Here is a 22,336-nt window from a genome sequence, read left to right on the forward strand (position 1 = left end):
CAAAAGACATAGACTGGCTGAATGGATACAAAAACAAGACCCATATATATGCTGTCCACAAGAGACCCACTTCAGACCTAGGGACACATACAGACTGAAAGTGAGGGGAAGGAAAAAGATATTCCATGCAAATGGAAATCAAAAGAAAGCTGGAGTAGCAATTCTCATATCAGACAAAATAGACTTTAAAATAAAGACTATTACAAGAGACAAAGAAGGCCACTACATAATGATCAAGGGATCGATCCAAGAAGATATAACAATTGTAAATATTTATGCACCCATCATAGGAGCACCTCAATACCATCCAAAATGAAAATAAATTAGGAAACACAAGCTTTAAATGACACATTAAACCAGATGAACTTAACTGATATTTATAGGACATTCCATCCAAAAACAACAGAATACACTTTCTTCTCAAGTGCTCATGGAACATTCTCCAGGATAGATCATATCTTGGGTCACAAATCAAGCCTTGGTAAATTTAAGAAAATTGAATTGTTTCAAGTATCTTTTCCAAGCACAATGTTATGAGACTAGATATCAATTACACAAAAAAAAACTGTAAAAAATACAAACACATGGAGGCTAAACAATATGCTACTAAATAACCAACAGATCACTGAAGATATCAAAGAGGAAATCAAAAAATACCTAGAAACACATAACAATGAAAACATGATGACCCAAAACCTATGGGATGCAGCAAAAGCAGTTCTAAGAGAGAAGTTTATAGCAATACAATCCGACTTCAAGAAACAAGAAACATCTCAAATAAACAACCTAACCTTACACCTAAAGCAATTGAGAAGGAAAAACAAAGAAACCCCAAAGTTAGCAGAAGGAAAGAAATCATGAAGATCAGATCAGAAAGAAATGAAAAAGAAATGAAGGAAACAACAACAAAGATCCACAAAACTAAAAGCTGGTACTTGAGAAGATAAACAAAATTGCTAAACCATTAGCCAACTCATAAAGAAAAAAATGGAGAAGACTCAAATCAACAGAATTAGAAATGAAAAAAGAGAAGTAACAACTGACACTGCAGAAATACAAAGGATCATGAGAGATTACTACAAGCAAGTATATACCAATAAAATGGACAACCTGCAAGAAATGGACAAATTCTTAGAAAAGCACAACCTTCCAAGCCTGAACCAGGAAGAAATAGAAAATATAAACAGACCAATCCCAAGCACTGAAACTGAGACTGTGATTTAAAATCTTCCAAAAAACAAAAGCCCAGGACCAGATGGCTTCACAGGCAAATTATATCAAACATTTAGAGAAGAGCTAACACCTGTCCTTCTCAAACTCTTCCACAATATAGCAGAGGGAGGAACACTCCCAAACTCATTCTACGAGGCCACCATCACCCTGACACCAAAACCAAAGATGTCACAAAGAAAGAAAACTACAGGCCAATATCACTGATGAACATAGATACAAAAATCCTCAACAAAATACTAGCAAACAGAATCCACCAGCTCATTAAAAGGATCATACACCATGATCAAGTGGGGTTTATCCCAGGAATGCAAGGATTCTTCAATATATGCAAATCAATCAATGTGGTACACCATATTAACAAACTGAAGGAGAAAAACATATGATCATCTCAATACATGCAGAAAGAGCTTTGGACAAAATTCAACACCCATTTATGATAAAAACCCTCCACAAAGTAGGCTTAGACGGAACTTATCTGAATATAATAAAGGCCATATATGACACACTCACAGCCAACATCATTCTCAATGGTGAAAAACTGAAACCATTTCCTCTAAGATCAGGAACAAGACAAGCTTTTCCACTCTCACCACTATTATTCAACATAGTTTTGGAAGTTTTAGGCACAGCAATGAGAGAAGAAAAAGAAATAAAAGAATCCAAATCAGAAAAGAAGTAAAGCTGTCACTGTTTCCAGATAACATGATACTATATAAATAGAGCATCTTAGAGATGCTACCAGAAAACTACTAGAGCTAATCAATGAATTTTGTAGGATACAAAATTAATGCACAGAAATCTCTTACATTCCTAGACACTAACAATAAAAAATCTGAAAGGGAAATTAAGGAAACACTCCCATTTACCATTGCAACAAAAAGAATGAAATACCTAGGAAAAACCTACCTAAGCAGGCAAAAGACCTGTATGCAGAAAACTATGACACTGATGAAATAAATTAAAGGTTTTACAAACAGATGGAGAGATATACCATGTTCTTGGATTGGAAGAATCAACATTGTGAAAATGACTATACTACCCAAAGCTATCTACAGATTCAATGAAATCCCTATCAAACTACCACTGGCATTTCTCACAGAATTAGAACAAAAAAATTTCACAATTTGTATGGAAACACAAAAGACCCTGAATAGCCAAAGCAATCTTGAGAAAGAAAAACGGAGTTGGAGGAATCAGGCTCCCAGACTTCAGCCCATACTACAAATCTACAGTAATCAAGATAGTATGGTACTGGCACAAAAACAGAAATATAGATCAATGGAATGCACATATGGTCACCTTATTTTTTATAAAGGAGGCAAGGATATAAAATGGAGAAAAGACAGTCTCTTCAATAAGTGGTTCTGGGAAAACTGGGCAGCTACATGTAAAAGAATGAAAGTAGAACACTCCCTAACACCATGCACAAAAATAAACTCAAAATGGATTAAAGGCCTGACTGTAAGACCAGGCACTATAAAACTCTTAGAGGAAAACATAGGCAGAACACTCTGACATAAATCACATCAAGATCCTTTTTGACCCACCTCCTAGAGAAATGGAAATAAGAACAAAAATAAACAAATGGTACCTAATGAAACTTAAAAGCTTTTGCACAGCAAAGGAAACCATAAACAAGACCAAAAGAAAACCCTCAGAATGGGAGAAAATATTTGCAAATTTCAAATTGCAAAATTGCAAACGTGAAACTCTTAGCCCAACATTTGGCACACAATAAGAATTCTAAAATTCCTAAGTACCTCTACTATTACTACATTGACTACTAAGACTTCCAAGTGGCCTGAATTTTCAGTGGGTTTTAAAGTCTGACATGTTTTGATGGATACTGTGATTACTAATCTTGCATGAAAGGTTTAGGGTAGCATATCATCTTCAGTCAATTCAAGTAACAGTTGTATGATTATCATTTAGACACTCACCCATAAATTTATGCTAATTTCCCATCTGAATTAAAGCTCCTCCAATTAAACACATTAAGTTTCTAGTTAATAATCCTTTCACTCTTTAATTCAAAAATTATGTTCATTGTGCATCAAAAAGTATCAGCATTTTTAGCATACTCATACCAAAATTTCAACTGCATTTTTGTATTATGAAATACAATTTACCCAAGTACTACAGTCAAAATTATCTCGTATGTCTCAAACTCACAGCATCACTCAGTCATCATAATCAAGATATTTTAAGGAAGAATTTTTTTTATTATATTTACGTAATTACCATTTCAGTTGTAAGAAACACTCAATGTGAATTTTAATTATTTCAATGTCAGTAATCCACATTAACAATAAAATTAATTAACATTACCTATTTAGAATGTATAAACTATTCTAATAAACATGTAAAAGGCTTTGGGAAAAGAAACATAATGCTCAGGTTTAATTTTCAAATGTTACGATTAGAGAGCTAAAACTGACTATCAGAAAACAACGTGGACCTCAATGAGCCCACAAAAAAAATTGCCAAATTCCTTATTAGTAGTAAATTTCTTCTTTCTGAATTCCCTCAGAAAACATACAACCAGAGATTACCAAGGGAAATATTAGAAAACTGTGAATTATGCTTAATCCTTCGGCTATAAACCGGACATTTTAAATTAAAAACTAAAGCCTTCGTTTTAATGTTGGAATGATATAACTTGAAAGGAAAATTAAGATTACTTTTGTCATGAAATAAACGTTTAATGCAACTTTATGGAGCAAGCACTGATTTATATATCCCTTGGGGAAATAGGAAAAAAAGTAAGCCCTAAGGGAGATTGTAATCCACTAAGCAAACTGAGACATGTAAGGTAATAATTACAATATAAATATTAAGTGATAAGGGCTGTGCTAGGGGAGTTCAGAGGGTGGTGACCACAGAAACTCTTTTGCATTTTAATTAGGCCTGTAGAAAGGTAAAAATTCAATAGCCAAAAATGGTGGAAGAGATCATTTTAAATAAAAGGAATAACATGAGCAATGTCTGGAAGGAAATAGCAGAGCATGTCTGTAGAACTGAACATACGGACTGCAGTATGAAATAACAATAATGGCAAATAAGACAAACAGACAGATTCAATAAGAAGCAATAATACAAAGCTGAAAAAGTCAGACTTTTTCATAAGCTATGGAAAGCTATGAACAGTACTTTGATCGAAGAGTAATTTTATAAAAGTTGCCCTAGGAAGATTATACTGGTAATTGTGTACAAATACATTTGGGTTCTGGAGGAGGGGAAGAGGATGTTCTAGTAGTTCAGACAAAAGATCCATATGCATCTGAACTAGGCACAGCAGAACTGGAAAGGAAGAGCTGAGTGTAAATGTATGGAGTAATTGCAAACATTCGCTGAGAGATTACATTGTGAGAACTTTTGAATGTTATCAGTTAATCATCTCAACTGTCCTGAAGTAGATAACTATTATCTCCGTTTTACAGAAGTCGATTAATAGTCATGTTGACACAGTCTTTAGTATAGTGCTGGGACCTGTACCCCAGACTCACTGACTTCTAAAGCCACCACTTTCAACCCCTATGTTCTCTAACACTTTAAGCTCATTGTACTGAATGTTGAGGAGAAAATTGCGGCCAAAAATGACACTGAGGTCTCAGGCTTAAATAATCGGGAAAATAATGGTATCGATTGAAACAAAACATAGAATATGAAGAGGTAGAATAGATTCAGGATTATTAGACACAAATCCTATCTTAACCAACCCAGTTTCCTGAAGAGTATTATGTTTTCAGTGTCCTATGAAGAAGGTTTCTTTTTCATATTACTCATTGGTCCTGTTTTAGTCTTTGAATGTTCAGTTTATCCTGTGATCAGCCACTTCCAATTTAATCCACTGAAACTCTACTGTTTCATCAGGTGAGAAGTTTCCTGACAAGAAGCCAAAGGTGCAGTTAGTCATAACATACGAGGATGCGAAGCTGACCATACTTGTGAAGCACATGAAAAACATTGTGAGTTTATCTTATCTAATAAGAAACACGTAAACCTACATTTAGAAATCACTTTCTTCCTTTAAGCAATTAATGTCAACGTTCGTGAGAGAAATGGGACCAGCCACCAAAGGTAAGCAAGGAACAATGAACCAGTTACAGTGTTCTGCCTGAGTGTGCTTGTGATCCTTGGGGGAAAGGCTATAAAATATTTCACAGGGCAAGTCCTAGAATGAAACCCAGACTTTATTCAAAATGAAGTGTCAAGACAAATCTAGTGAAAAAGCCTTGAAAAAGCAGGACTACCTAGAGTATTAAGAGCCAAAAGAAAAAATAGCTATGTCCCAAGAATTTACACCTCTCTCATCACGCTGAGCTTTGTGGAAGACTGACTCATCTCTTTGAATAGTGCCAGCATCTTCTCCATGAAGCCAGGAGCTCTTAGTGTTTTCCCACAGATTGCCACTGAGTATCAGGTATCATATTCTGATGTAATTGCTCAAGGATATTTCTTTTCCCTCAAAAAGTAATAATTTCTTTGATGACAGGGACCCCCATCTTTGCATCCCCAGAACCAAGAATGTCAATGGTAGTTAGCCTCTAAGGAAAACTAAAAGCTGCTTTCTCTATTATACCCCTTCCTTCCCGAAGATTGGTCGAGTCAGAGAGGCAAGGATGGCAACTGGGCCATGTCGTTCAGTAAGAGAGGGAGGTTTCTTTGTCACAGGTAATCGATTAAAGGTATGAATCTGGGTGCAACAAAGAGAAAAGCGTAACTCTAAGCCTCACCCATTTCTCTGGTCTTTTGCTAGCCTAGCAAAGCAGGTCCTCCACATGGTGAAACTCCCCAGGAGACTCCACCAACGTGGAGAAAGTCAGAAGCACTACTTTAGCTCTCTCCTTTATGCATATAACTCTCTAAAGATGCACTTTGAAGGACTTAAAGGAGCAAACTCTTCTCAACATGACGTGCATTTGGAACACACTAGAACTTAATAAATACTTGCTCATTGAACAAATATTTGGCATAACTTTCAGGGAATGCATCCTTTACAAATTTAGTATTAGCCAGATATCCAAGGATGCTTGTTTGTAAATCTGTGGTGTTTGCAATCAGCAATTTTTGTAAGAGCTGGGCAAATATTATTAAATGTGTTTTTGTAGAACTTTTACTCATTAAAATAATTATTTTCAATTGCTTTTGATAAGTTAATCAGCTTAGCTGAGAATAGCAGTTGTTTAAGAAATTGTTAGGCTGGGAAATGAAGATTAAGTTAGATATTTTTTATAGCTGTAGTCGTGTTCGTGGACTTTAAGCATCTGTATAAATATACATGATAAAATAATAGACTATTAAGATATAATGTTAATCAAGTTAACAGAACTTATATATGTGTGTGATATATAATTGTCAATTGAAAACAGTCCTCTTGGAAACTATACATATATTTCAGTAATGTCATTGCTCAAAACATTTTAGGACATGCCTGTTGACATTGCTTTTAGATCTGCATGTAAACCACACAATAAACTTGTTGATAGTATTCAAGGGTCATGCCTAATGTTTGATCAAAAGCAGTATTAACCAACTTGGTCACCCATTTTATTCATCAGCTAAATCCCCAAATTACTTTTGACAGTTTTCAAAAATGCACTTTACACTCAGATGAAGTTGCACTACCAATAAGTATATTCAAAACCAGTGTGATGCAGGCATAAAGGTGGGGAGTAAGTGACTAAGAGCAAGAGTTTAAGATTTAGATCAAGTTATATAGGTAAATGGAAAATGAGCAGGTGAATCCTATAAAAATTTGAAAACTACTTAGGGCCGCTAGAACCTGTACATTGCCAATGCCCTCGGAAGGAAAGTTGCTAATAATGAAGTCATGCTCCCTGCTGGTTCTTCTCTCCTCCCCAATCTCTTAACATAGCCCTGGAACTCTTCTCTTTTTATTTCCAGGCTTGTGGCTTTAAATACCACTTACATGTCTTTTTCTTCCATATTTTATAATTCTAGCTTGAAAGTCTCCATAAAATCCAGAATTATATGTACAACTGATTACTCAACAACTCTAGTAGAAATTCAATAGACAGCACAAATTTAATACACATCCAATCAAACTTCTGATTATCGTCCCCCTAAACCTGCTTCTTTGGCAGCCTGTCTCACCTCTAAATGGCACCTTCATCCTACTAATTGCTCAGGTTAAAATCCTTAGAGTCTTTTTGACTGCTCTCACAAACTACATCCAAATTTATCAACAGATTCTGTGAGCTCAGCTTTCAAAATAAATCCAGAATCCCACCATATTTCACCTCCACTGCTTACCACTGTTGGTTCAATCTACCATCATCTCTCACTTGAATTACTGCTGTAGCCTCTTAACAGGTCTCCCTGCTTCTGCCTTTATATCTTTTTAGTCTCTTCCTAACCTAGCATCCAGAATACTCCTTTGAGAATAAAAGTCAAATCCTGTCGTTCCTCTCTCATATCCCTCTGGGGAAGGAATCTCATACCACTTACAATGAAAGCCAAGTATTGGCGCCCTTGATCTCTCCTACCTCACCTCGTGCTACAGACTCCCTGAATCACTCCACTCCAGCCTCAGTGATTTTCTTCCTATGCCTTGAATGTTTCTGCATGTTTCTGCCCCAGGACATTTGTACCTGCTACTCAGCTTATCGGGACTGCTCTTCCCCAGGCCCATGACTCAAATTCTCCATGGTTCAATCTCACATGTCCTAAACAACTATGTTTAACTGTCACCTTTTCTGTGAGGTCCTCTCTGACTCCCATATGTAAAACTGCAAAACCACCCCTGTTGGTTGGCACTTCCAAACTTCCTTTCTTACTTTATTTTCTCCACTGCTCTGTATCATTGCTGTAAACCTGGAGGCTAAAGCAGGGCCAAGTATATAGTAGGTGCTCAATGAATACTTTGTTAAATGAAAGAATGTTAAATTACTTCTAATGTGAACAACTAAGAACTCAGACTTTTTTCACCTAACCCAAATCATCACAACAAAGTTCTCACGCTTTGCATTTTTCACAGCTTCTCTTAAATGACTGTTTTATTTCTTCTGCTTATCTGAAGACAGAGATAACATTATAATGTAAATGACAGAAAAATATATCTGTAAATTCTCAACATATTTTCTTTCTCATTTCAAGTTTTAACTAATTGTTTACTCTTTTAGACTTTAGTATTTTCACATGCTTGAGTAATCAGCCTAAAGAAGTTGTGCTTGATTTTAATATTAAAATGAATTATTCTGCCTGCAGTTCTGTTATATTTAATAGTGAGTTTGATGAAAAGAATTATCTTATATCAAATCCTTGAAGCTTTCTCTAGGAATTACTTCCCTCCTGTGAATTCACAAGTTAAAAAAAAATTGCTAAAATTTTTTCCTTTTAACAGCACAATATGATTTATCCTAGTGAACAGAGACTGACAAAGTAATGCAGGTATTTAGAAGCTTGGCCGAGATTATTTTCAATAATTTTTCAGTTTATATAACAGAGAAACAGAGAAAAATCATTTAGATTTGAAATATGTTTTTAAATCTTTCTAGTATTTTCCCATGTAGCCCACTTTAAAATGATCTCTTCCATTGACTTCTGCAATGTCTCTCTATATATTACAATGTCTCTCCTGGTCTCATGGATTCCCCTAGTTTTGTGTCATTTCTAGACTGTTTTCTTCTACCTGCTCCAGAATAAGCCCATTCCAGAAGGCTCTAAAAAGTAATCAATAAGGATACCAGACTTCCTTCTGATATTGAATACGCTCACATTATGAGAGTCTCTTACTCTGTAACAGAATAATAAGTCATTTCAAATGAGGAGCAAGTCATGTCAGGGAAATCAGGATATATCTCAAATGGAGTGCTGTTTAGTCCTTTCATAAGACACAAAATTGCAGAAAATCATTACTGTATGGAAATTAACAGAAGAGAGAAGTAGTCAAACACAACAAGAACCCAGGCTAAACACACACACACACACACACACACACACACATACACACACACACGCATGCATGTCAAAATTTTATTACATTTTATTTTTTATTTTAAATAATTCTTGTAATTTTACTATGTATGTATAGTCTGGGGGTTCTTGTTTTTAAAATCCACATTCCTGAATGCAACTCCCCGTGACTATGATTCTGTAGTTTGGGTGGGAATTTCTACATCTGCCTTTTACAGTCTTCTCCTGGTCTCATGGATTCCTCTACTCTTTCGTGTCCAGACTTGTTTTCTTCTCCCCTGCTCCCAGATACAAGCATTTCAGAAGGTTCTCTGACACAAGTGGTCCATGGACACACTTTGAGAAACATTTCTCATGGCTAATTACCCCATAAATGGCACTCTGCATACAATGGGAGTTCTGTACTTAGCACCAAGTGACTTGTGTTGCCCACTGGTGTAAAAGAGACAACACGTAGACTTGGTGAAGGTAACAAAAGAGGGTTGTGAAAATAAATCCCAGATGATGGCAATACTCGACATGTAAAAATAACAATGTTTATGTATCCTTTTGAAAACTTCTAACTTCTCACTCTGTGCATTCATTCTTATCCTGAGTTCTTTAAAAGATGTTTACAATCATTACCCTGAACTCTTTCTTGGGTAGACTGACTATCTCCATTTCACTTAGTGCTTCTTTTGGGGCTTTATCTTGTTCCTTCATTTGGAACAAGTTCCTCTGCTACCTCATTTTGCCTAACTTGCCGTTTTGATTTCTGTGTATCTCGTAGGTTAGTTATGTTTCCTGACCTTGGAGAAGTGGCCTTTTGTAGGAGATGTCCTATGCATCCCAGCAGTGCACTCCCCTCTTGTCACCAGAGCAATATGTTCTAAGGGTGCCACCTATGTGGGCTGTGTCGGTCCTTCTATTGTGGTGGGCTGACTACTGAGGCTGGTCTGGTGGGCTTGGTTGGCCCCCAGTCTGGTTGGTTGCCAGGCCCTGCCTTGTGCAGAGGCTGTCAGCCACTGGTTTACGGGGCCTGTCACAGGGCAGCCAGCTGCAGCACCCCAGGGCCCTGAGGCTAGTGCTGGCTCACTGATGGCTGAAGCCAGGTCCTGGGGTTAGTGCTGGACTACTGGCAAGCAGAGCCGGCTTCTGGAGTCTGGTTGTAGCGCCCAGGAATCCCAGAGTTGCTGTCAGATTGCTGGGAACGAAGGGGGGGATGGGGGAGAGGCCTCCTGATACAGTTGGGTACAGGGTCTGGGCTGTCCCGAAGCTTCTGTTGGCCTATTAGTTGGCAGGGCCAGGGCCCAGCTGGTCCCAGGGCAGGTTCTGGCCTTGGCGGGTGCACTAGGTTTGTATGCTGTGGAGCTGCCATTGTCCTGTAGCTAGAGTCCACCAGCTGGTGGGTGAGGCTGGTCCTGAGGCTAGTGCAGGCTCGCTGGTGGGTGGAGCCAAAGATTCTGGTGTTGGTTTCTGCCCACTGGTGTGTGGGGCTGGTTCCTGTGTCCTCTGGTGGGAAGGGCCATGTCCAGGGGAGGCTATGGGCTCAGGAGGTCTTAAGGCAGCTGTCTGCTGGTGGGTGGGACTGTGTCCCTGCCTAGTTAGTTGCTTGGCCTGAGGCATTCCAGTGCTGGCGCCTACAGGCCGTGAGTGGGGGCGGGGCTGGGTCCTGAGACTAATAAGCTAGAGGGAGAATTCCAGAATGGCACTTGCCAGCACTAGTGTCCACTGCCGCCGGCGTCTGTGTCACCAGGGAGAGCTGCCGTTGCCTCCTGCTTCCCTGGGAGACTTTCCAGATCAGCAGGTAGGTCTGACCCAGGCTCCTTTCAAATCGCTTTTGCCCTGGGTCCCAGAGCTTGTGAGATTTTGTGTGCACCCTTTAAGCATAGTGTCTATTTCCCTCAACCCTCTGGGACTCCCAAAAGTAAGACCTGCTGGCCTTCCAGGGCTTGTCTTCCTGATGCAGGACCCCCAGGCCGGGGAGCTGATGCGGGGCTTAGACCTCTTACTCCTTTGGGAGAACCTCTGCAATTTTAACACATTATTGACCAGTGGATTTTTGCAGCCACTAACGCCTGTGGCTGGCGAATTTTTACCTGAGTGAATATCAAAACACCTGCATTTGATTAAATATCAACAACTTTTTTTGGCACTTAATGTATTTACTTGAAACTTTGTGCATGTCTTACTAAAGCATTCTAATGTTTCGTTAGAGCGGGACAGTGACAGGCAGTGTAGCAGGCACCTCTGTGCAGAACATCTGTTACAAACACCGCGTTTCACTGCGCTGTCCCCGGAAGAGCACGCTCTACACTTTCTGGCGGCAATTTTTTTTTTTTTTATAGTCCTGTGGGTATTATTCTCTCTAGAATATGTTCTTTTATTGTACCTGATACTCGACAAGGTGGGTCTTTGCGGGAGGCTTTTTTAGAAACACCACAAGAGGGACCAGGTGTGGGACTACCACTACGTCCACCAGGATGGTCAGTTACCCATTCTCGAACTACTGCTAACAAAAACCGCGTGTAAGGCATTTTATTCTGTGCACTAAGGCTGCAATAAATTTTAAACGCATTGAATAAACCACAATTACTCAAATAGAAACCCACTTTTTTATACCATTTGCTAGTTTTCCAGAGGATACTGAAGTTTGCCAGATATTGATCAGATCGATCAACTCCTTTTATATATTTATTATACTTTAATATACAAGTGGACTTAGTTATCTGATGGCCAGTCCTCCTGTCTTCCTTTCCTGTAGAAGCTATAGAGGTCTCATGAAGAGTTGTCGCCATGCGAACTAGCCTCTTGTCTTTCCATATAAGAAGAATCACTTCTTCCTTCTGTAAGAATGTCATTTCTCCCCTCCGTAGATTTTTAGATTTCTCCTTAATTGGTTTGGTAGACCACGATTCTCTCTTAGAGTCCCACAAACTCTGGTTTTATTTTTCAACAGTATTTCAGATGTGGACACACTGTTGTAAAAATTGTCTCAGTAAATATGGTGTCATGAACCAAGGTAAAGTTGTAGGACCAATAATATTGTTTCTTGCAGTTTCTTTCCTTCACCTGTGTAAATCTCAAGGTTGCATATATATCCAGTTTCACTTTCGCTAACCATCCTGACCAAAATTCCATATTTTGTAAGTTTTCCGGTATTATAGGTTTTGAATCTGAGGCATCCTCACCACTTTATCATTGCCTTGTCAAGTGATAGCTCTTGTTTGGGTATATAGATAGATTGAAATTTTGGTAGAAAATAATCCAAAACAGGTTTAACATTTGAAATTCTGTCTGCAGGAAGTAGAGTTTCCGAGTTATCGTTAAAGTGAAGAAATTTCATTAAGTGTTCGAATCTTCTTCTTGTCATAATCTTTGGAAAGATAGGTGTTTCAAGTAAGGGATCAGTCGACCAATATTCTTTCCACTGTGACTTTCTTATTTGTCCCTTCAAAATTATTAATCCAAGAAACATCTTCCTGTCACTATTGGTTACATCAGTCCATTTTAAAGCCTTATCATAATTTTTACATGGTTTTTTATTCTGTCGGGGATACAAGTTTGTTTGAGAAGCGACCAACTCGAAAAAGTCGTTACCAAAAATTAATTCTGTTATTTCACTAACACTTTGCGGGCTATTACATTCAGTAGTTACACCTGACATATCTGTAAAGTCATCTAATTTTCCTGAAATGTTGTCTTAAATCCACTCTTCTGTAGAAACAAAGGAGCATTCTCCAGCACTGTGAGTTTCATTTTCACTTTCCATATCAGAATCAATCACTAAGGTTTTTTGTCTCTTTGTTGGTCTAATATTCACACTGTCTGAATCAGAACTATATTCTGAAGAACTGTCATCTTCTGAGACACTAGTATATATTTCACTCAGACAATCAGAGAAAGTATCTGCATAAAATTCACCGAAACATTCTTCTTCACTCAAAAGTTTGCTACGTGTCATTTTTGAAAATTTTATGGTAATAAACTTGAATTTATAATATACACAAGTTTGTAACAAAAACCAAATGGGGCAAAATGTGAATGATAATGACAATCATAAATTGTATAATGAACCCTTGATCAATTTTAAGCTCTAACAGCTTCACACTGTGATATTAATTGTATCACTCTCTGAAAACGTATTGATACATCTCCGGTCAATAAGTTGTTAATTTTGTCCTGTTTGTGGATTGCTCACCCAGGAGTATAGGACTAGACTATATTGTGACTCCTCCCCTCCTACCTGTCTCATTGTGGTTGTAGAAGATCTTTTCTGGTAGGTTTCAGTCTTTTTTTGTTGATTGTTATTCTGTAAATAGTGGTAATTTTGGTGTGTCTGTGAGGGGGTGTGAGCTTAGGGTCTTTCTACTCTGCTGTCTTGGCCCATCAATCTTGTGAATCTTTTTAAACTAACTTGGCTAAGTTATCTGACTATCCCAATTCTTTTCAATTTTTTAAAATCTAGATTTGTAAAAGAAATTTGTCACTGTGCCATCCTAGATTCACTTTATCTAAATAAATGTCAGTTTCTTGATAAAGGGCAATTTTCTAATAATAATTATCGATTATATTTGGTTTATATTCCATGAATAAAAAATTGTTCTTCCAGAGTTGGCCTATTACAGCATTGATTTCCTGTTTCAAAGAATAAGATGCAAAGCAATGGATAGTGAAGAGTACCCAGCCCAGATATAAATATTTTATTGTGTTTCATGATTTTTTTTAACCAAAGAAACATTAACCCTCAAAGATTACCAATTATTTCTTAATAAAACAAACCATAAATTGTTCTATAAACCTATGATAATTGGTATGATAATGGTAATTGATCTCTTTCCACTAGCCAACATCTTTAGTTCTTCTTTCTTGAACTTTTCTATTCTCAGGCTCTCCATAAAACTTCACTGTCTGTACATTCTCTAAATCTCTTTCTGAGGGCTTCCTTAGCACTTAAAAATTTAAACTAGATAAGGTACGTGGTGCTTTAATAGATGTTGACTTCATCTTTAGCCCTTAAATGTGAAGATTTTGCAGTGTTCAGGGCTTTAACTCTTCAAACTAATTTCCTAAGAAATTTTATTCAGTTTTGAAACTTCAAAGATTATGTGAATTACTCCTAAATTTATGTCTCTGCTTTTAATATTTCTCTGAACTCAATTTACATATTTCCAACTGCCTGATAGGCATTTACACTCTGATATCTTGACATCTCTTTAAACTCAACAATCCTAAATTATAGTCCTCTACTTTCCACTAAAACCAGCTCTCACTCAGAACTACTTGCACCATCCCCAGGTAACTCTTGATGAAAACTTCCCTGTAATTTATTTTCTATATTTTAACTTATTCCAGTACTCCTATATGTAATCATCAACAAATCATTTTTGTTTTCTTTTACTTTTATTATTGTTAAAATTTGACTCTATAGTCTCTGTTAATTCATCTATAGATTATTTTGGTTGATTCCTTTGGTATTCCTTTCCTTGTTTCCTACTTCTCTATTCTGGCTAAAACATCCTAATACTCCATTTTAATCATATCAATAAAAAATTTTAATAGAGGCTCTGTAAATTTAAAATTCTTTAGCCTAATATTTAAGATACTATGCAGCCTAGCTATAACCTGCCTTTTATATCCACCATCCACAGTACAAAACTTGTGTTATATTCTAGATGGTACATTCACTGTTGACTAGACACACATCAGTCATTCTAGCTCACTATATCATATTTCTGCTTACCTTCTGTTTACCTTCTACGTCCAACTCAACTCCAAGGCTCAGCTCAAACCTCTCACTCTCTCTGAAGCTCCTGGGCCACTCTTGTTCCTAGTTATCCTTCCTTCTTTGGCCTCCTGTTACATTTACTCTATATACCATCCATTTAATATTCACTGCCTTATCTCAGCTCTTGAAACTTATCATCTTGGCTCATCCTGTAGTTTCAATTGTATTGAAAATTTACTGATTGTAAAAGCTGTGGGAAATGTATTTTGTGTACTTCATTGTGCTAGCACAATACTATGCCTTTAATACATGTTTGTTAAATAAGTAAATGTTTGCTTAAATGTATGTCACTGTGAAAAATAGCCACAATCCACAGCAGTTTAGTTTAAGCTGTATTTACAATTGAATAGATTTTTCTCTGTGAATTCTGCTCTCTATAATACTTGATACTAAACTGAGAATGGTCAAGTGACAAATATTTGATCATCACATCTGTCTCACTTAAGAATAAGGTGATTTCCTGCTAAGAATTATTGCTCTAAATATTCAACAGCTCTGAACACTCACCATCTCCCCAGATGACATAGCCATCAATGTATAGGATACCACATGATGTAAATTTTATTTAATCAGTCTCTCTTCTTATTGAAAGCCTTGTAACCTAATCCCTATCCTTTATCCGAAATCTCCCTTAATGCTACATTCTAACTTTAAGAAAACAAACAAACAAACAAACAAAAACCCATAAGCTAAGGCCCTGACATTGGTTTTCATAATTTGGTTCCTTCCTGACTTTTCTGAAGTCCCTTTAGGAGTGACATCAGCATAATAGTGGCAAAAGACACCCCTCATTTTGTCTCCCACTCAACAACAAAAATTCATCATCCATCCACAGGCAAAAGTGAGACCCAGCACCATCCACCAAGGGATCAAGGAGGAGTCTCACCTACCTATGCTTCAGGTAATAGACACACAGACCTCAGTCCCAGCTGAAGACCCTGCAGTGGCCTGTGAACTGACTCCTGCTCCTCTCAGCCATGGTGCAGGAGCTCCTGGAAAGCATTGTCTTAGACAATCATCCATGGATAGAAGAGTCTTTGTGGAAGTTCAGGTATGCAGAGAAGTTCCACCACACTGTGGTAGCAAAAAATATGAATTTGGATACATTGAAATGGGCAGAGAGTAAAGATTGGAGGAGGTGACTGCCACTTTAAATAGGAAGACAACAATGCAAAATTTCAAGGAACATGAAAATCAAGGTAACAAGACACCACCAAAGGATGACAGTAATCTTCCAGTAACTGAACTCAAAGACCTGAAGATCGGTGATTTACCTGATATAAAGAATTCAAAGTGGCTATTTAAAGGAAATTTGATGAGCTACAGAAAACACAGAAAGACAATTCAAAAAGATCAGGAAAATAATACATGAACAAAATGAGAAATTTAACAAAGAGATAGAAATTTTTTTATGAAAGAAACCAAACAAATTTTACAGCTAAAGAATATGATGAATGAAATGAAAAATGCAACAGAGAGCATCACCAGGAGAATGGATCAAGCAGAAAAGGCATCTGTGAGATAGGAGACAGGAACTTTGAAATTATCCTGTCAGGGGAGAACAAAGGGGAAAAAAAAGGAGAGTGAAGAAAACCTATGTGATATATTGGAGTTCCAGAAAAAGAGGAAAAAGGGAGCAGAAAGTATATTTAAAGAAATAATGGCTGACAACTTCCCAAATCTGAGGGAAGATTTGGATATTCATGTTCATGAAGCTCATAGGTCACCAAACTCAACTTTAAAAAGATCCTCTCCAGAGCACATGATAATAAAACTGTCAAAATTCAAAGATAAAGAGAGAATCTTGAAGGCAACAAGAGGATAAAAGGCTTGTAACTTACAAGAGAGCCCCCGTAGAGTTATCAGCAGATTTCTCAGCAAAAACCTTATAGACCAGGAGAGAGTGAGATGATATATTCAAAGTACTGAACTAAAATAAATGCCAATCCAGAATACTTTACCTGGAAAGCCTGTCTTTCAGAAATGAAGTAGGGATAAAGACAAACAAAAGTTGAAGAAATTTGCCACCACTAGACCTGCCTTACGAGAAATGCTGAAAGGAGTTCTTCAAGCTGAAATGAAAAGATACTAATTGGTAACACGTATATATGAAAATGTATAAAACCTGGTAAAGTATATAGTCAAAGTTAGATTACTCTAATACTATAATATGGTGGAGTGTTAACCACTTAATTCTAGTATAAAGGTTAAAGGACAAGAGTACTAAAAATAAGTATAGCTACAATAACCTGTTAATGAGCAAACAACATAAAAAGAGGTGAATTGTGACTTTAATAACATAAAATGGGGGGAATAAAGGGGTAGAGTTTTTGTATATGATTGAAGTAAAGCTATCAGCATAAATAGATTATTATAGCTATAAGATGTTTTTTGTAAGCCTCATGGTAACCACAAAGCAAAAACCTACAGTAGATTCACAAAGGATAAAGATAAAGGAATCAAAGCATACCACTACAGAAAATCATCAATTTACAAAAGAAGACTGCAAGAGAGGAAGAGAGGAACAAGGGAACAAAAGAACAGCAAGAAAACAGTAAGATGACCTGGGTAAGTCCTTACCTATCAGTACTTACTCTTCATGCAAATTGATTGAATTATCCAATCAAAAGACATAGAATGGCTGGTTGGATAAAAAAGAAAAACAAACCATGATCCAACTATATGCCACGAATAAGACACCTTCAGCTTTAAGGACACACATAAGCTCAAAGTAAAGTGATGAAAGAAGATATTCCGTGTAATTGGAAACCAAAAGAGAGCGAGGTAGTTTTATCAGACAAAATAGACTTTAAGCCAAAAAATGGTACCAAGAGACAAATTCATTATGTAATTATAAAGGGATCAATTCATCAAGAAGGTATAAGAAACATAAATATATACACACCCAACATCAGGGCACCAAAATATATTAAGCAAATACTAACAGATCTGAAGGGAGAAATAGACAACAATATAGTAATACCCCACTTACAACAATGCATAGATCATCCAGAAAGAAAATCAATATGAAAATCTTGTGTTTAAACCATACTATAGGTCAAATATACCTAACAGACATATATATACAGAATATTCCATCCAACAGCAGCAGAATACACATTCTTTTCAAGCAAACACAGAACATAATCCAGGATAGAACATATTATATTTCACACACACACAAAAAAAAAAAACTCAGGAAATTTAAGAAGATAGAATTCATACCAACAATGTCTTCCAGCCACAATGGTATAAAATATTTTTTAAAAAGAAGATCTCAAATGAACAACCTAACTCTACATCTCAACAAACTAGAAAAAGAAGAACAAACTAAACCCAAAGTTAGCAGAAAGGAAGGAATAACAAAGATCAAAGCAGAGATAAATAAAGAGGAGAAAATAATAGAAACAATCAATGAAACTAAGAGCTGGTTTTTTGAAAAGATAAAACTGACAAACATTTGCCTAGACTAAACAAAAGAGAGAGACTCAAATAAGATCAGAAATGAAAGAAGAGATATTAAAAGTGATACCAAAGAGAAGCATAATCAGAAATTATGAAAATTGTACACCAACAAATTGAACAACGTAGAGGAAATGAATAAATTTCTAGAAACATACAACCTACCAAGACTGAATCATGAAGAAACAGAATATCTTAACAGACCACTAACAAGTAAGGAGATTGCATAAGTAATTAAAAACCTCCCAACAAAGAAAAGACCAGGACTAGAAAGTTTCACAGGTGAATTTTACCAATCATTAGCACCAGGTACTATCAATCCTTCTCAAACTCTTACAAAAAATGGAAGAGGTGAGAACACTTCTGAACTCATTTCATGAGGACAGCATTACCTGGATACCAAAACTAGACAAGAACACTACAAGAAAAGAAAATTACAAGTCAGTATCCCTCATGAACATAAATGCAGCAATCCTCAACAAAATATTAGTAAACTGAATTCAACAATACGTTAAAAAAGTCATACACCATGATCAACTGGGATTTATTCCAGAGGTGAAAGAATGGTTCAACATCCAGAAAACAAACAGTGTGATAGATCACATTAACAAAATGAAGGCTAAGGGTCATATGAGCATCCCAAAAGATGCAGAAAAGACATTTGACAAAACTCAACATCCATTCATGATAAAACTCTCAACAGGGAGGATACAGAGGGAGTGTACCTCAACATAATAAAGGACATGTATGACAAGCTCACAGCTAACATCATACTCAATGGTAAAATCTTGAAAGCTTTTCCTCAAAGATCAGGAACAAGACAAGGATACCCACTTTCACCACTTTTATTCAACTAGGCAAGAAAAAGATATTAAAGGCATCCAAATTGGAAAGGAAGGTGTAAAACTGTCCCTATTTATAGGTGACATGATATTACATATAGAAACCCTAAAGACTTCACAAAAAACTATTAGAATTAATAAATGAATTCAGTAAAATTGCAAGATACAAAATCAATATGTTTCCCTCGATATCCAAAAATAGAGCATTCCTACAAAATCTTTAGTAAGCCAAAATGGCAAAAATGAAGAAGCAATTATCTTAGGCCACATCTTGCTAACAAATTCACAGAATAAATCGAGATAAAACACACATGCTTACAGACACAGGTCAAAGCTATGGCGACTTGATGCTGAGATGCTGAGTGTAGCTCTTGGGAAAAGAGCTAGGCAGTGCTACTCTCACTGCTCAGTGTTCATGCTACCTCTGTAACAGCTTACTGCCCCCCACCAAAGATGCTGAACACTGTTTTTGCTTTTCACCTTTACTTGTAAAAATGAAAATCCTCTTCGGATTTTGTTCAAGTAGCAAAAACAGGTGCTAATTTAAGTCTTTCTTAAAAGCAAAGTGGCCTAAAGCAAACTTCCAAAAAAGCAGAGAATACCTATATATAAAAATCACTTGTGGGCCTTGCAACCATCAGTTGCTTGTGCCCTTCTGATCCCATACCTTGGTGCGTTCAGTTCCCTACCCCCTCTCGTCGATTGTTGCTGCACTTTGAGGACCCGCCGCGGCTGGCGGCAAGTGGCGCCCGAACAGGGACCTGACAAGAGGGACATCTGAATCTCGGTAGGTGAATCCCCGGAGTGAAGAGTGAAAGTGTGGCCACATAGTATAGTTGATAGTAACTCGGGGCAATAGTCAGAAGTAAAAAAATATGGGACAAGAAGTATCCAAGAAGCGACCTGAGATCACTAATCAAGAGAAGGAGTTGTCCACCAGTGCTTTCCAGGCTTTCACAGCTGGAAATTATGATGTCTGTCTGCAACATCTTGCCTGCCTACAAGATATAAACAAAGACGATTATAAAATAATTTTGAATACGGCAGTAGCTGAGTTTTTCAAAATTAACCAGACAACAACAGATAGTTTAAGACAGACACTTAACCAACTGAAGAATCAGGTGCACTCGGCTGTTGAAGAAATGGATGGACTAGATGATCTTGAAAACAGTATGTTGTATTACAATCAAACAGTCATCCTGTATCATGTCCGACAGTATACAGAAGCCATATCCGTTGGTGAAAAACTTTATCAGTTCATAGAACCTTTTGAAGAAAAATTTGCCCAAGCAGTGTGTTTTTTGTTCATAGACCTGTTTATATTAACCTACCAAGCTGAGAAAGCTTTACATCTTCTTGCTGTTCTAGAAAAAATGATTTCACAGGGCAACGATAGCAAAAATGGAAAGAATGAGACTGGTAAAGATACTATTTTTGTGTTGAAATATATGTAGGAGGACAAGGGACTTCACTGGCCAGCCATAGTTTAAAGGTAGTTAAAGCTGTTTCAAGTTTGAAGTTTCCCTCCTTTTTTCCTTCTGATTTTCCCCAATCTGATTTTGAATTCTCAAATCTGGGGCACCTTAAATTATAATAATGGTACCATTTTAATTTTTTCAGTTTCTGTTACTAATAATAGTTTGGTTTTTTATAAGCATTGGGATTTTGGGAAGTTTGCATTGTCTTATTCTTATCAACCGGTTATTACTTGTGTTACACCCTCATATGCCTTGCTAATAGGAGATTTACAGATTGAGTTTACTTCTGGTTCCTTAGGATATAATATAACTTGTCAGAATTGTATTTTTAGTACTTGCATTCTGCCTATGAAAGGAACTTTTTCTGTTATGATGTTAAAACAACCTTCCTATGTAATGCTGCCTGTAAATATTTCTGAACCATGGTATCATAGTACTAGCATGCAAGCTTGGCGAGAATTATCTGAAGCTTTAAAAAGACCTAAACGATTCATTGGAATATTAATATGTAGCATATTAGCCTTAGCCGCTTTAACAGCCACAGCCGCTACCGCCGGTTTAGCATTAAGTAAAACTGTACAACAAGCACATTATGTTAATCAATTGTCTAAAAATACCAGTATTGCATTAGCATTACAAAGTCATATTGATACTCAACTGAAAACTGAGGTTGATGAATTTAAAAATGCTCTCATAGGTTTAGGAGACCAAATTATGGCTTTAAAATTGAAAATGCGTTTGATTTGCCATGCTAAATATACTTGGATTTGTGTGACTCAACACGCTTATAATGAAACTGGGATTGGAACAAAGTAAAAATGCACTTTTTAAGTGTAGGGACTGATGGACACATTAGTTTGGACATACAAAAACTTAATGCGGAAATACAAGCAATTCAAGAAGCTCATCTACAAGAAGACGGGCCCCAACAATTAATTCAAGGACTCTTGGATCAGCTTCAATGGTTAAACCCAATGCATTGGTTTCAAAATGGACTCACAGGATTGATTACCGTGGGGTCATGTGTAGTGTTGATGTTAATTGCCTTACCTTGTTTATTACGCTTTATTGTTGGCCGTCTCGCTGCTCTTCGTCCGGAGGTGTATGGGTTGAAATTGCATTATCAAGCGTAAAAAAAATAAAAGAGGGGGAAATGTGGCGAGCATTGCCCTCTGAGGAAGGCGCCCTTAAGACCCTCACAAGCCTCAGGGCCCGATTGTACTCTCCTTGGTATGCATCCTGGACTTTATGGTATGAACGTAAAAAAGGAGATGGCCTTTGGCCAAATCGCTCCAGGGACCTGCTCAGTTACTGGGAGTCCCTGGTTGTTCCCTAAAGCTAGGAAAAGCAACCCTGGAGGGGAAATTGGTGCCTTTGAAGGAGAAGCCGAGAAGCCAATCAACCAGCTGATGCCGATAAGGCGTGACTAAGCCAAGAAGCCAATCAACCAGCTGATGCCGATAAGGCGTGACTAAGCCGAGAAGCCAATTAACCAACTGATGCCGGTAAGGCGTGACTAAGCAAATTCCCTGCTTTAGGGGTATATATATGGCTATGCTTTGTTATTAAACTTGCCTTGCAACCATCAGTCGCTTGTGCCCTTCTGATCCCATACC

The 22,336-nt window shown here is 37.2% G+C and overlaps 1 protein-coding gene across 3 annotated transcripts in view; it reads left to right on the plus strand.

Moving 5' to 3' along the window:
- PIK3C2G (phosphatidylinositol-4-phosphate 3-kinase catalytic subunit type 2 gamma) overlaps positions 1–22,336 on the plus strand; it is a 342,287-nt gene that overhangs the window by 299,570 nt on the left and 20,381 nt on the right. For all 3 annotated transcript variants that reach the window (XM_059082718.1, XM_059082719.1, XM_059082720.2), the window contains one exon: positions 5,107–5,201. In XM_059082718.1, the coding sequence (XP_058938701.1) occupies positions 5,107–5,201 (95 nt within the window). The remainder of the gene's footprint in view (positions 1–5,106; positions 5,202–22,336) is intronic.

Source organism: Kogia breviceps, chromosome 12, assembly GCF_026419965.1.
Source record: "Kogia breviceps isolate mKogBre1 chromosome 12, mKogBre1 haplotype 1, whole genome shotgun sequence".
Lineage (NCBI taxonomy): Eukaryota > Metazoa > Chordata > Mammalia > Artiodactyla > Physeteridae > Kogia > Kogia breviceps.